This window comes from Oryza glaberrima, chromosome 4 (genome assembly GCF_000147395.1).
Source record: "Oryza glaberrima chromosome 4, OglaRS2, whole genome shotgun sequence".
NCBI lineage: Eukaryota > Viridiplantae > Streptophyta > Magnoliopsida > Poales > Poaceae > Oryza > Oryza glaberrima.
In genome coordinates, this window is record NC_068329.1 from 17656213 (window position 1) to 17668200 (window position 11988).

Below are 11988 nucleotides of genomic sequence, written 5' to 3' on the forward strand. Positions count from 1 at the left end.
TTTTGATAGGTTCATATATATGATTTCCATGTTATTGATATATAAGTGTGAGACTAATGTTTACTTGAGTCTTATCTTATTTAGTCTCATTTACATTGAGAACATAGAGATCATGAAGGTATATGTTTTATGTTGGTCTACATCATTACTACATATGCCTTCTCTCTATGTGTATAGGATAAACCCCAATTGGTCATTCTCTAATTATGCATACACTTGCATCTTTTGTATTTATTTGTATGCATATATTTAGGGGGAGCAAATCCTATACATTTATTGTGCATGTTCTAGATCCATATTGTTCACCTATTATTTATATCGGATCTTTGCACTTGAGCTTGCATACGAGTATATGACACTTGTGATGTTAATGAAAACTCAACGAACATATCTATATCTTTCATATGCAACCGGTTGGTCATCAAGTGAAGGATGACAACCGATTTGTTAAGACTAATGTTCTCCTTTGAGATGTGAAAAGGAATAGGTCCCACTACGATGAGGCTAATGAATGACACCATGGGTTAATGGTCACCAAGCCAAGGACATCGTCATGTTGGCAAGAATGAAGTCAAGCTTGTGACGAGAATAAAGTCTTGACAAAGGATGGTAAAGACCTCGGCATAAACATGATTCAACCGGATGGTCACAAGTGTTGATCTTGGCTCAAGCATTAACCCCAAGTTGGATGGCGCAAGGCAAAGGTATAATGGAGCTAAGAATGTTTTCTTAGTCTTTTCCCGGTCTTGGTGTTTGGTGTAGACCGGATTTGCTAGATAGACACCGTACTATCAAGAGGGGTCTATGAAGCGAGAATGTGGATGATCTTGCGCCATATTAGTTCATATGCATGTAGGTGCATTTGGTGGGCTTGTCTAGCCAAGTGTGGTGAGTATTCTCAAGTCCTAAACAAAGAGAGATGTGGGCAAATCCTATAGGTTTGGGTAGCCTCATGTGGTTATGTCTGGTGGAGTATCCTTTGGAGTGTGAGCCCTTTTTCCCTCAGAAAAGTTGTGTTTCTTGGATGGATTGTTCATGGGTTGGATAGCCCTTTGAATAAGCTTTCCATAGAGTCCAAGAACGCCAAATTCCGAGACCTGAGTCAAGAGATATCGCCGTTTTACTAATGGTTGGTTGTGCTGAAAAGTGACCTGCGGTCTGACCGTGGGCCTTAGGACGGTCTGACCGGGCCTGTTAGCCGGTCTGACCGGCGTGATAAGGCCGGTCTGACCGGCTTCAATGGTCTGTTGCACTAGTCTGGTTTATGGTGGCGATACAGAGCCGCCAGAGCCGCAACCGGTCAGTCCGAGCCGATGGCGGTCTAACCGAGCCGTGGACGGTTTGACCGGCCTCTACACTGCGGTTAGATCGACCAAGTTGAGTGGGCTCAATGATTGCCCTGTAACGGCTAGTTTTCTAGTCGTTACAAAGTAGTCTGGTCTGACCGGCCTCACAACAGCGGTCTGACCGGCAGAGCACAGAGTTGGGGATTTCGGTTCCAACGGCTAGTTTTGGTGGTTGGGGGTATATATACCCACTCCCAGCAGCAAGGGCGAGGTTTTGGCACTCCATTGCATTATCTTGTACCCTTGCAAGAGCTCTCACACCCTTGGGCACTTAGTTTATCTAGTGAGGTGTTAGAGAGTGAGTTAAGCCAATCCAAGTGCATTGCTTCATTGTTATAGCTAGTGTGGCACTTGATCATCCTCGGCAAGCATCCTAGACTTGTTACTCTTGGAGGTTGCCGCCTCCTAGACGGCTTGTGGAGGTGTTGCCCGGTGACCTCTCCGAGGAGATTGTGGAGGAGGCCTGGCGCCGGTTGTGAGTGGTTTGGAGTTCACCACCTTCGGAGTGAAGGAAGAACTACCCTAGTGATCGAGGCTTTGGTAGTCCTCTCCGTGGGCCGGCTCCCGCCTTGCCCACCCCTTGACGAAGGGGGCGTGCGGTGGCTTCGTGGTTGAGCGGTGGAGTTGGGCTCGCCTCAACGGGGATTAGGAAACCGGCAAGTTTCCGAACCTCGGTGAAAATTCCTTGTCTCTTGTCTCCTTTATTTTATGCAAATTTACTTTGAGCAAGTTTACATACTAGAGTTTATTTGTGCTATTATCACCCTAGGCTTGCAAACCTCAACATAGGCTAGTTTCTTTGTGCACTTACTTGAGACTAGTTGATTTAGGTTTTGAATTGTGCAAAACCATTTTGATTTACGCTTCCGCATACGAAACTCGGTTTTAGCCAAAAGTTTGAAAAACCGCCTATTCACCCCCTCTAGTCAACCTCCTTATCCTACAACCGCTCGCCATACTCCGGTCTGATTGGCCTACCCTAGCCGGTCTAACCACAACCATCAGACATGTCCATGTTCATCACTTGATAACATTATTCATCATCACTCCTATCTGACTGGTATACATGCCCCGGTCTGACCGGTGCCAAAAAAAATCAATTATCCCACATGCCAATTAATCAAGATATGATAGTGTAATATTCTAGAGGTTTCTATAGGGATAAGATGTGTTTGTGTTTTTATAGCTATGAGTGTACGCATATTATGAACGCCTGTATTTGTTTCGTGTTTATAAGAAATATAAAAGAAGCTTCGCCGATTATTCTCTGGAATTAATCACTGCCATGAAACTGCGAGACAATAGCTGACGAACCATCCCGTGCAAATGCCACAAACGCGGGCCACTGGATTTCCATCGACGCAAAACCAACAGCATCGCGACGTACCGTCCATCCCAACGGACGCTGCCATGTGGGCCCCACTTGTCATCGCCTGGTAGCGCTCCCCCTCCACGTATAAAAAGTTTTGCACACCCAACCTCTCTTCGCCCCTTCTTCCATCTCCATCGTCTTCGTCCTCTTCCGATACCTCACCTCACCATACAGCTGCTTTCTCTCTCTCTCTCCATCCACCCGAAGCAGAATCCCCAAAACAACAGCGAGAGAAAAATTCACGCGGCGAAGCCAAAATTTTTTGTTGATTTCGATTTGGACATAAACCCTAGCTCCAATCTCCCCACCGCCGCGTCGGCCCCGAACCCGTGCGCCCCCCCATCGCTCGCTGAATCGAAGGGCGCCTACCAGTCGATTCCCCCAAGACGAGGTAATCCGCTCGACCCCCTCGAGAGAGAGAGAGAGCCTGGGAGAGAAATCGGTGTTGTTTTCTGCTGAATCGATCGGGTTGGCGGGCGATTTAGGGTTTTGGGAAGGGTGGCTCGCCGCCCTCTCCGAAGGGGACTAGCCTGCGCGTCTCGATCTCGCGGGGAGCTAGGGTTTTGTGATCCGAGTGCGAGGAGGGACTGGTGTCGCCCTGGTTCTGATGAGAATTGGCAGTGGAATGCTCAGATTGGCTGCCGGCGACGACGAGAGGAGCAGCTCCCTTGGCAGCGGCGGCGGAGGAGGCGCCAGATTCACCGCCCCCAAGGTCCGCACGCGCGATAAGGGCGCGCTCGTGGCCCTCTGATTCGAGGAGGGTTGCTGGTGCGTAGACGTGGAGCCTTCTCTGAGGAGAGTGGGAGATGACGAGGATCTTCGTGCAGCGCGGGGCTGCCGGCTCCTCGTCCAGCTCCAGCCGCTCGGGGTCACAGACACTGCAGCAGCAGCAGCAACTGCAGGCGACATCAGCGGTTGCCCGGGAGGAGGAGCTGCCGCCGCAGCCTCATCAGCATCCATCGGAGCTCTCGGCTTCAGACAATATAACTGACCATCTAGTGGAGGATGCTGATAACAGCAGTAATAGTAATAAGCCATTGGGGCTAGATGATCCCACATCAGAGAGTTCAAGCTCTGCAGAGGAGAGGGCTGTTATGGAGAAACCTCCCAAAGACGACTCCAATGTGATCGATCCTGCTTTCTTGGTGGAGGAATTAACAGGCCTCCAGTTTTCTGATCAGTTTGAGCAGGAAAATCTAGTGCAGTCAGGTATTGGTCCGTCACAGATTGCTGGTGCAGCATCACACCCACCACCTCCACCAGCTCCACCAGCCCCACCACCGAAACCATCGTCTGGTAATAATGGGTTAAGGAGAATGGGGTCTGGAAGCTCAAACAATGCACGGATTGGATCTTCAAGGAGGCCAGTTGCTTGGCCACCAGTGGCAGTTCGGTCATCTGCTTCGGGTTCCCGACCTTCTTCACCTAGATCACTTGCTGATAGTGAAGGGTATAATAGTGCAGATGAGCAGGGCCCCTGTTACGCCTCTAATTATTATGATTCGGTATGATCTCTTGTCTGCTTCTATTTTATATGAAAACTTTAATATCGTATTTCCTATATCAGCTTTGCCATTTGTCAATGTTTGCATGGCATGAAGATGATGTCTAGGATGTGGAGATAATGTCATAGATCCTTTGGAAGTTTGGATCCTTTGTAGTTGCATGATACAATAACATTATTCCTTTTATCGTTAATGGTAGGTTTGTCACATTCGCAAACAGGCACCTTTTTGTTTTTGACAACAACTAATGTAGTTTATATTTCCTCAGGAAAGGGAGCGCATGTTTGAACATGACCTAAGACGAGTGAGAGGATTTGAAATCAATAAGATGGCTGAAGATGGGAATTGTCTGTTTAGAGCAGTTGCAGATCAAGTTTATGGTGATCCAGAAGCTTATGACATGGCTAGGCAGATGTGTGTTGATTACATGGTATGTTTATTGTTACATCTATATCCTTTGCCATTAATCCATAAACTAGATTCACAAGCTTGGAGGCAGTGTTCTAACATGTTAATCTGTTGCATTCAACCTTGCCCCTTATTTGTTCACTATTGGCAGGGCTAGGCAGATGCGTGTTGATTATATGGTATGTTGTGTCGTTGCATCTGAGTAGTAACACCGTATATTATATGTATTCCGTCCCTAGGTTCAATTCATAAGCCAACACTAATATTTGGTTAATATTTCTCATTCTCTACCCTGTCGCATAATTTATCTCACTATTTTATACTAAGTTATTGGCTCTGTAAGATCTTGGATAAGTTTGGGGAAGCAATATGGGTAGATGGTGGAACATTACTAGTTTGAGACAGCCTGCAGTTTCGTCTACTGTTAGTTAGGGTTGAAACATAGTTGCAACTTGCTTCTCCTTTGCTGGTCAGGGTAGATATTGGTTTCTGCTGCTCTGTTTCCTTAGAGGTAGCACTCAGCTAGTTATACAGGAATTAAAATTTAATAATGAACTTACCAAGGGAAAAGTGCTGTCTGTTCTACCTTTTGACTTACATATTTTGTGAAATGACATATTGAACAATTATATCGTGTGCAACAAATGTGAAGCCATGCCTAGTTCATTGTTAATGAAGCATTTGATTCAAGTTCAAGTCCAGACTCAACTGTATCGTTTATCGTTGAACTGATAAACTTCTTGGCAAGGATCTATTTGTTTGCAGCATGATTTTCTTCACCGTCTTTTGCCCAGTCATCTACTTTCACAGTTTCACATGGAAAAAAAGAGAAGTTTTGAGGGATGCTCCTGTCTTTATGCCAGCAGGACCTTTTTCTTTCCTAGTGTTCTGTTTGATTTTTTTTTTGGTTTCTGTATTTTTTTTAATGCATCTCCTGTCTACTATGCAATCACCAGGACATTGCTTTTCTAGTGTCTTTTTCTGTATATTTCACGCATTTGGGAGTTTTCTTTAAGAAGTTGAAAGCATTTGGAAGAACATACCAATTTGAGTTTGCAGCATGGTATTAGGCATGCATTGAAATCGTAATTACTCCCTGTCGTCTGAGTTACTTGACACATTAGCACCATGTGCATAGAACAAGGAGTATAATTCAAATTTCTGATGTGATTTTGATTGTATACACATCTCATCCACAATAAATCACTGTTCCTGAAAGGGGCATTCTGTATTCTGGAATATATTGCCTCGAAAGCCCGAAGTAATCCCCAGTTTCCTGAAACCTGAATACCTGATCTATTTTAGACTGAGGGAACAGTGACTTCCCCTTTGACCAAGTGGCTGATATGCTCATTATTGTTATCAATTCTTCCAGGAAAGGGAACGTGATCATTTCTCGCAGTTCATGACGGAAGGTTTTACATCATATTGTAGGAGAAAAAGAAGAGATAAGGTATGCTATTCAATAGATCCTGGCTGTTTAGGATATATTCCAACTGCTTGCTGCTTTTCCTTACACTGAGTGTCTTCGAACCGTTGTGCTGTGCTTGTGAACGTCCTTGTATTTTTTTTTTTTGAAAATTTTATGAAACTAATGTTTTTCAGTCAGCTGACTTGTCTTTTATTTTAATCTACTATAGAGCATGTGTGCCCCTGGAAAGCATGTTTTTCAGCTGTTTGAATCTTGTTTTGCAGATCTTAATGAACGTCTGCATTTAATTTTTTTAACCATTTATGCTTCCACACAACAGCTGTGCATTTTCCCTGACCTTCAGAATTTCTTTTTTTTATTAAAAATAATGCTATCATGTAGATACTGAGCGCTTGTTTTTCAACTTCAAAATAAAATTAGGACTTAGGACAAGGAAAAATTTAGAACCTTACCTTCTTCCACTGCAAATAATTTATGTTGACATGCTTGATTCTCAAGGTATATGGGAACAATATGGAGATCCAGGCATTTGCTGAGATGTACAATCGTCCGATTCACATATATTCCTATAGTACAGGTAACTGTAACACATATGTTGCTATAGGATTTTAACCCTTCTCTGTAGTTGCATAAACTCTTTCATAGTCTCATATTGTTTGCTCTTACTGCAGAGCCCATTAACATTTTTCAAGGAAGCTACAATACAGATGTCCCTCCAATTAGGCTAAGTTACCATCATGGTAATCATTACAATTCGGTGGTTGATCCTCGTGGGCTGACAGTAGGGGCAGGCCTGGGATTTAGTTCCCTTAGAGGGGTATGTCTTGGTCCATGGTTATCATTGCCCTTATAGCCTATTCTACAGTTGAGTGTTTGCCAACTGGTATTCTTTGTTAATAAATGAACTTCATTTCCTTTCTGTACAGACAAATAACGTTGACAGGGATCAGGTGAAGGCTGCAATAAAAGCACAGCAAGATCAGCAGATTGAGAATGTAAGTACTGGTAATTGTTTTCAAGGGGTACTTGCCATCTCAACATCTGCACAAATTAATCAGGTTTACCTTGAATTGTTAAGAGTATAAACTGAAATATACTTAATTCTTTTCTTGCCGGCAACATCAGGCACTTCTGGCTGAAGGACGACTATACTCTGATTTGGAGTTGACAGAGAAGGAAATAGAGCGGATGGTGATGGAGGCCTCACGAGCAGAGTATCTAAAGCAGCAGCAACAACTTAACTTCAGAGAGTCATCAACATCAGGGGCAGAGCCATCTTCTTCTGCTGCGAGTAAGCCCACCATTCTTGGCATTGGACTACCTGGTAGACCACATACAGAAACTTTGATAGGTTTGCTGAAACCATCATGATTTCCTATTCTGCAGTTAGTGGGTCTTCTCGGTCAGCTGGGACTGCCGATAGAGTTGGCGAGGAGTGCTTCGTTCTCCCGGACACCGTGCTAACCCGCAGCATGCAGCTCCTCCTGGCAATGGGCTTCAACTACATCCAGGTCATGGAAGCCTATAGCATATTTGGCGAGGACGTCGACTCAATGATCTACTACCTTGTGGAGATGGGAGGCACCGGAGCCTCTGCAGGTGGTAGCAATCGCAGGAAAGGAAAAGCTGCTGAGTGATCTGTGTACCTTTCACCGGCTATGACGAATCGAAATAAAAATAGTTATGCATAAGCCACAGGAGAGGGATGGCAAGACTGTGGATTAAATGAGCTGAAATGTCAATATACTTTCCACTGTATGGAGTGATAACAAAATAAAATTCACTACTTCCATATGTGGCCTGGCGTTTTCATGGCTGTCGGCACTTGTCCACAGATGTCTACACGGAAAACCCTAAAACATTGTACTACCTCCATCCCATATTACTTGTCTTTTTGAGTTTTTTAAGTTTTTGTTTGTCAATGTTTGATCATTCGTCTTATTCAAAATTTTTTGGAATTATTATTTATTTTGTTTGTCATTTACTTTATTATCAAAAGTACTTTACATATGACTTATCTTTTTTTTATATTTACACTAATTTTTCAAATAAAACAAATGGTTAAACGTTGCAATAAAAAGTTAAAAACGTCACCTATTATGGGCCGGAGGGAGTATAATGCAACCAAAGGTTGCGAAGGAAGTTGTTGACGTCGAGGGATTCACGCATGAGTTCTGGCAGTGTGCCAGTATTACCAAACATTGTATAATGCAACCAAAGGTTGCGAAGGAAGTTGTGGACGTCGAGGGAACTGAAAGTATTTATTATAGCTAAATAACACAAGATTTGGAGGGAGAGATGTCCCTCCAAACAGCCGGACGTCATAACTGAAAGTATTTATAGTTAATTAACACTGAGTTTTGTAGATTTAGAGGGAGAGATGTCACTTCAAACATTTTTTAAAAATAAATTATGAACATGTTGGAGATTGAATACAGAATCTCGGGATTAAAACCAGATTAAAACCACACACCCATTGTCATTGCACTATTAAGTGTATCTCAAAGTATTTTTAGTTGTACGCACGGAGAGTGGCGTAATTCTAATAACCAAATTTATTTGCACTTAACAGTAGAGGTTATTTGTAGTTTTACGCACGGAGAGTGGCGTAATTCTAATAACCAGATTTATTTGCACTTGACAGCAGAAGTTTTGTAGGTATTTTTGTCAAGCCATCCATGAGATTTCATTTGAACGAAGTAATTCTAAGTCATGAGATCATCTATTAAAACTTCTCAATTCAAGTTTCTCAATATAATGCTCGTGTTTCTGAATGCCTCATAAGATTTCTCAATATAGTGGTTCATAAGTTCTCTCAATGTTGTGCGTGATGTAATACCGATATAAATAGTTTTGCTTGATCTACTGAATCACAAAACCATTTGCCATTTTTAGCATTTTCCATTTGTATTCTATACAGTGAACACATTCCTCGAGCCTGAGCCTGAATTTGAACGCAGCAGCGCTTTTCCAAAAAAAAATAAAAATAAAAATAAATAAAAAAATTGAACGCAGCAGTGCCAATCAACCCTACTGAATCTGAACCGAATGAATTCACACCGGTTACACTATAAAATACAAGTACATTTCTTTTACCATTACCGTTGCTACAAACAAACACCACAATAAATTCAGACAAAATTTTCTGACACACTTTGCAAAATCGGCAGCCTCTTGGCAGCACACATCTTTCTTGCAAGAAAGATCCAACATTTCAGCCAACGAGTAATCCCATCAAGAAGAAAACAACAGTTTCTGAATTAGAATGCAATATCGAGGAAATGGTGGTTGAAACACTGAAACTGATAAAAACACAATCACTAGAACCAAAGCCAGACATCGTTTGATCATGTCTTTCTGTATCGAAAAAATATTATTACTATTTATCTATTTGTAACAATATGGATCATGTCATTTTATATGCCACAGATATACTTTGAATCTTTTTTTCTACCATATTTTGGTATAGACCAAAATACCCAATCCACACATGGAGGAGGAGATGCATTTGTAAGCGACAATGTAACGTTATAATGCACGTGTGACAAGAGCAACATTTCTCATATGAAAAGTGACAATGCGATTATGCGACGTCATAATACATGTGTAAGTTGCTATTTACAGAGATACACACTAAAATGTGGTTGAATTGGACAAGATAGCACGATGATAGACACAACGGCACTCCCACCGATGATGAAGAGGAGAAGGTAGGCACGAGATTCAGTGTATAGTGATCAGGGACTAGATGATTGCCCTAGTCAGCTCCGGATCGATGTGCGGTCTCAAAGGTCGATCATGGACGAGTGCTGCTAATAGAAACAATGACAACGAGTATCACATTTGGATTCGGATTCCATGGAGTATTTGGATTCGAATGAGCTTTTCTCCGTATCATGATGACTCAACATGTTGTGAGAAATTGTTTCCTTAGAAATTTTATTTTGGAAATAGAAGTGCATACACGCAATTTGAGAAATTCCTAAGCAATTGTTCCTACCCACAAATAACGGAACAACATGTGCAACTCCGCAATTCTTCCATGATTATCATAATTGGAAAAGACAACTGTGTACAATATAACATAATTATAAATAGACCTTCCAATGAAAAAAAGTTGAAAGAAATACTACTTGAAAAACAATACGATTGTACTATCTCCGTCCCATAATAAGTGCAGCCATGAGTTTCCGCGTCCAACTTTGATCGTCCATCTTATTTAAATTTTTTTTATAATTAGCATTTTTGTTGTTATGAGATGATAAAACATGAATAGTACTTTACTTGTGACTTATGTTTTTAAATTTTTTCAAAAAAATTTTAAATAAGACGAACGGTCAAAGTTGGGCGCGGACATCGACAGTATTAGTAGATAGAACAATATATACGACGGATATTTATTAAAGTAAATATTTGGTTCTAGAGACAAGGGAGCGGTGTTAAAAAAAGTAGAACTTACACAAACGGCATAATTGGATCAAGACGACTAGTAACCCATATAGCTAACTACAATAATGAAAGCAATGAGAGCATACTCATGACATGTGAAAAACAGGCCAAAACCAGTTCCACGATACTTGGCCACCATCCCTAAATATTCGCGGTGCAACCCCGCTAGGAGAACGAACCGGCTGGTCAAGATGGCGAACCGGATGAGGCGGCGACGACACCCCCGGCAAAACGCAGTGCTATCATTGTTTTCTTCTTGAATCTTATTCCCGCCTGCCACCAAATCTGTCTTCGCTTCAGCCTTGGAGCCGGAGCCGGAATCTGCACCACCGTCCTCCTGGAGCTCATGGATGGATTCCTGAAATCTCTCAATGCTGTGAAAGGGATAAGCGAATAATTATAAACGATTGTATACTTTTCAAAAAAATAAATAAATAAGCGATTGTATGATATTTTTCACTGGTTGCTGATTGCAGGAGGTGGTTCTCAGGTGCGATACTTATAGTAGATTAATCGAAGAAACGGGAGTCAGCATCGGAAGTAGCTTAGGTTCGGTTCGGTTCTGTTTAGGACTCGCGTCGCGCGCCGAGTTTGGCCGCTGAACGATTTGGCCCTGGATGCGCTGCTCATCGTCATCTACCTGGGATCCACGGATTCACCCATCGCTGAAGATACTGGAGAACCCCGCGCCCTCCGTGTCTACGCGTCGTGACGAAGTCCTGTCGGTGTCGTTGCTCCTTGCTCGGTTCGTGACCTCCGCCGCTGCCATTGCTAGATCGCGACGGCCTCCATGTCCTGTGCGGCGAAGAGGAAGCGGATGCCCAGGAAGTGCGAGTAGGCGCGCACGAAGGCGGAGAATCCGATCCCGACGTCTTGTCCTGGCCGGCGACGACGAGCGGTTGCGGAAGTCGGCGAGGTCGAAAGGGACGCGGCAGATCGAGGCGCGCCGCGCGTGGGGCGAGGGTGAGGTCGGACCGCAGCCGCAAGCCGTGCGCGAGCACGAGGCGCTCCCCTCCGCGCGGGCGGCGGTGTTGAAGGTCAGCACCTGCTTCTCCAACTGCTCGGCTCGGCCATGCGGGTCGCCTCGGCGTCGCGGCTCTCCTCCCCCACTCATGCACGCTCGACTCGTTCATAGCCGGCGGCTGGTCCTCGACGTTGTAGATCTCGTCCTCCTCGTACACCGCGGACACGTTGCACGGGATCAGCCTGTCAATGAACATTGAACACCATTGTTACTGTGCATGAATTTCAGTGCGGTTTAACAAGATGAAAGCAATCAAGCGCACAAAAGAAACATCTCGGAGAAATTCAGAGTTCAGGGAATGATATGAATTTATTTTTACATCCACCGGAATGGATTACTATGATGAATTATTGGTCACAGTTTTCTTTCATCGGAACTGTTAAGCTTAAGTATATAATAGAGTAAATTGCATCGGTGGTACACGAACTTGTTAGGTGAATGTAATCTAGTAC

General features: G+C 43.4%; 1 protein-coding gene across 1 annotated transcript; it reads left to right on the top strand.

Moving 5' to 3' along the window:
- Window positions 1–2839: 2839 nt before the first annotated feature.
- LOC127770708 (OVARIAN TUMOR DOMAIN-containing deubiquitinating enzyme 6) lies at window positions 2840–7970 on the top strand. The gene is made up of 8 exons (XM_052296520.1): window positions 2840–4223; window positions 4492–4653; window positions 6007–6084; window positions 6562–6640; window positions 6735–6880; window positions 6990–7058; window positions 7189–7354; window positions 7450–7970. The coding sequence occupies exons 1-8, from the start codon at window positions 3525–3527 to the stop codon at window positions 7698–7700; spliced, it is 1650 nt and encodes a 549-aa protein (XP_052152480.1). The 5' UTR covers window positions 2840–3524; the 3' UTR covers window positions 7701–7970.
- Window positions 7971–11988: the final 4018 nt, after the last annotated feature.

Bases quoted from the DNA above. Each gene is read 5' to 3' on its own strand.
- LOC127770708 (XM_052296520.1), top strand. From the start codon at position 3,525: ATGACGAGGATCTTCGTGCAGCGCGGGGCTGCCGGCTCCTCGTCCAGC. The intron at 6,641-6,734 runs GTAACTGTAACA...CTCTTACTGCAG, and splicing joins CATATATTCCTATAGTACAG to AGCCCATTAACATTTTTCAA. The intron at 7,059-7,188 runs GTAAGTACTGGT...CGGCAACATCAG, and splicing joins AAGATCAGCAGATTGAGAAT to GCACTTCTGGCTGAAGGACG.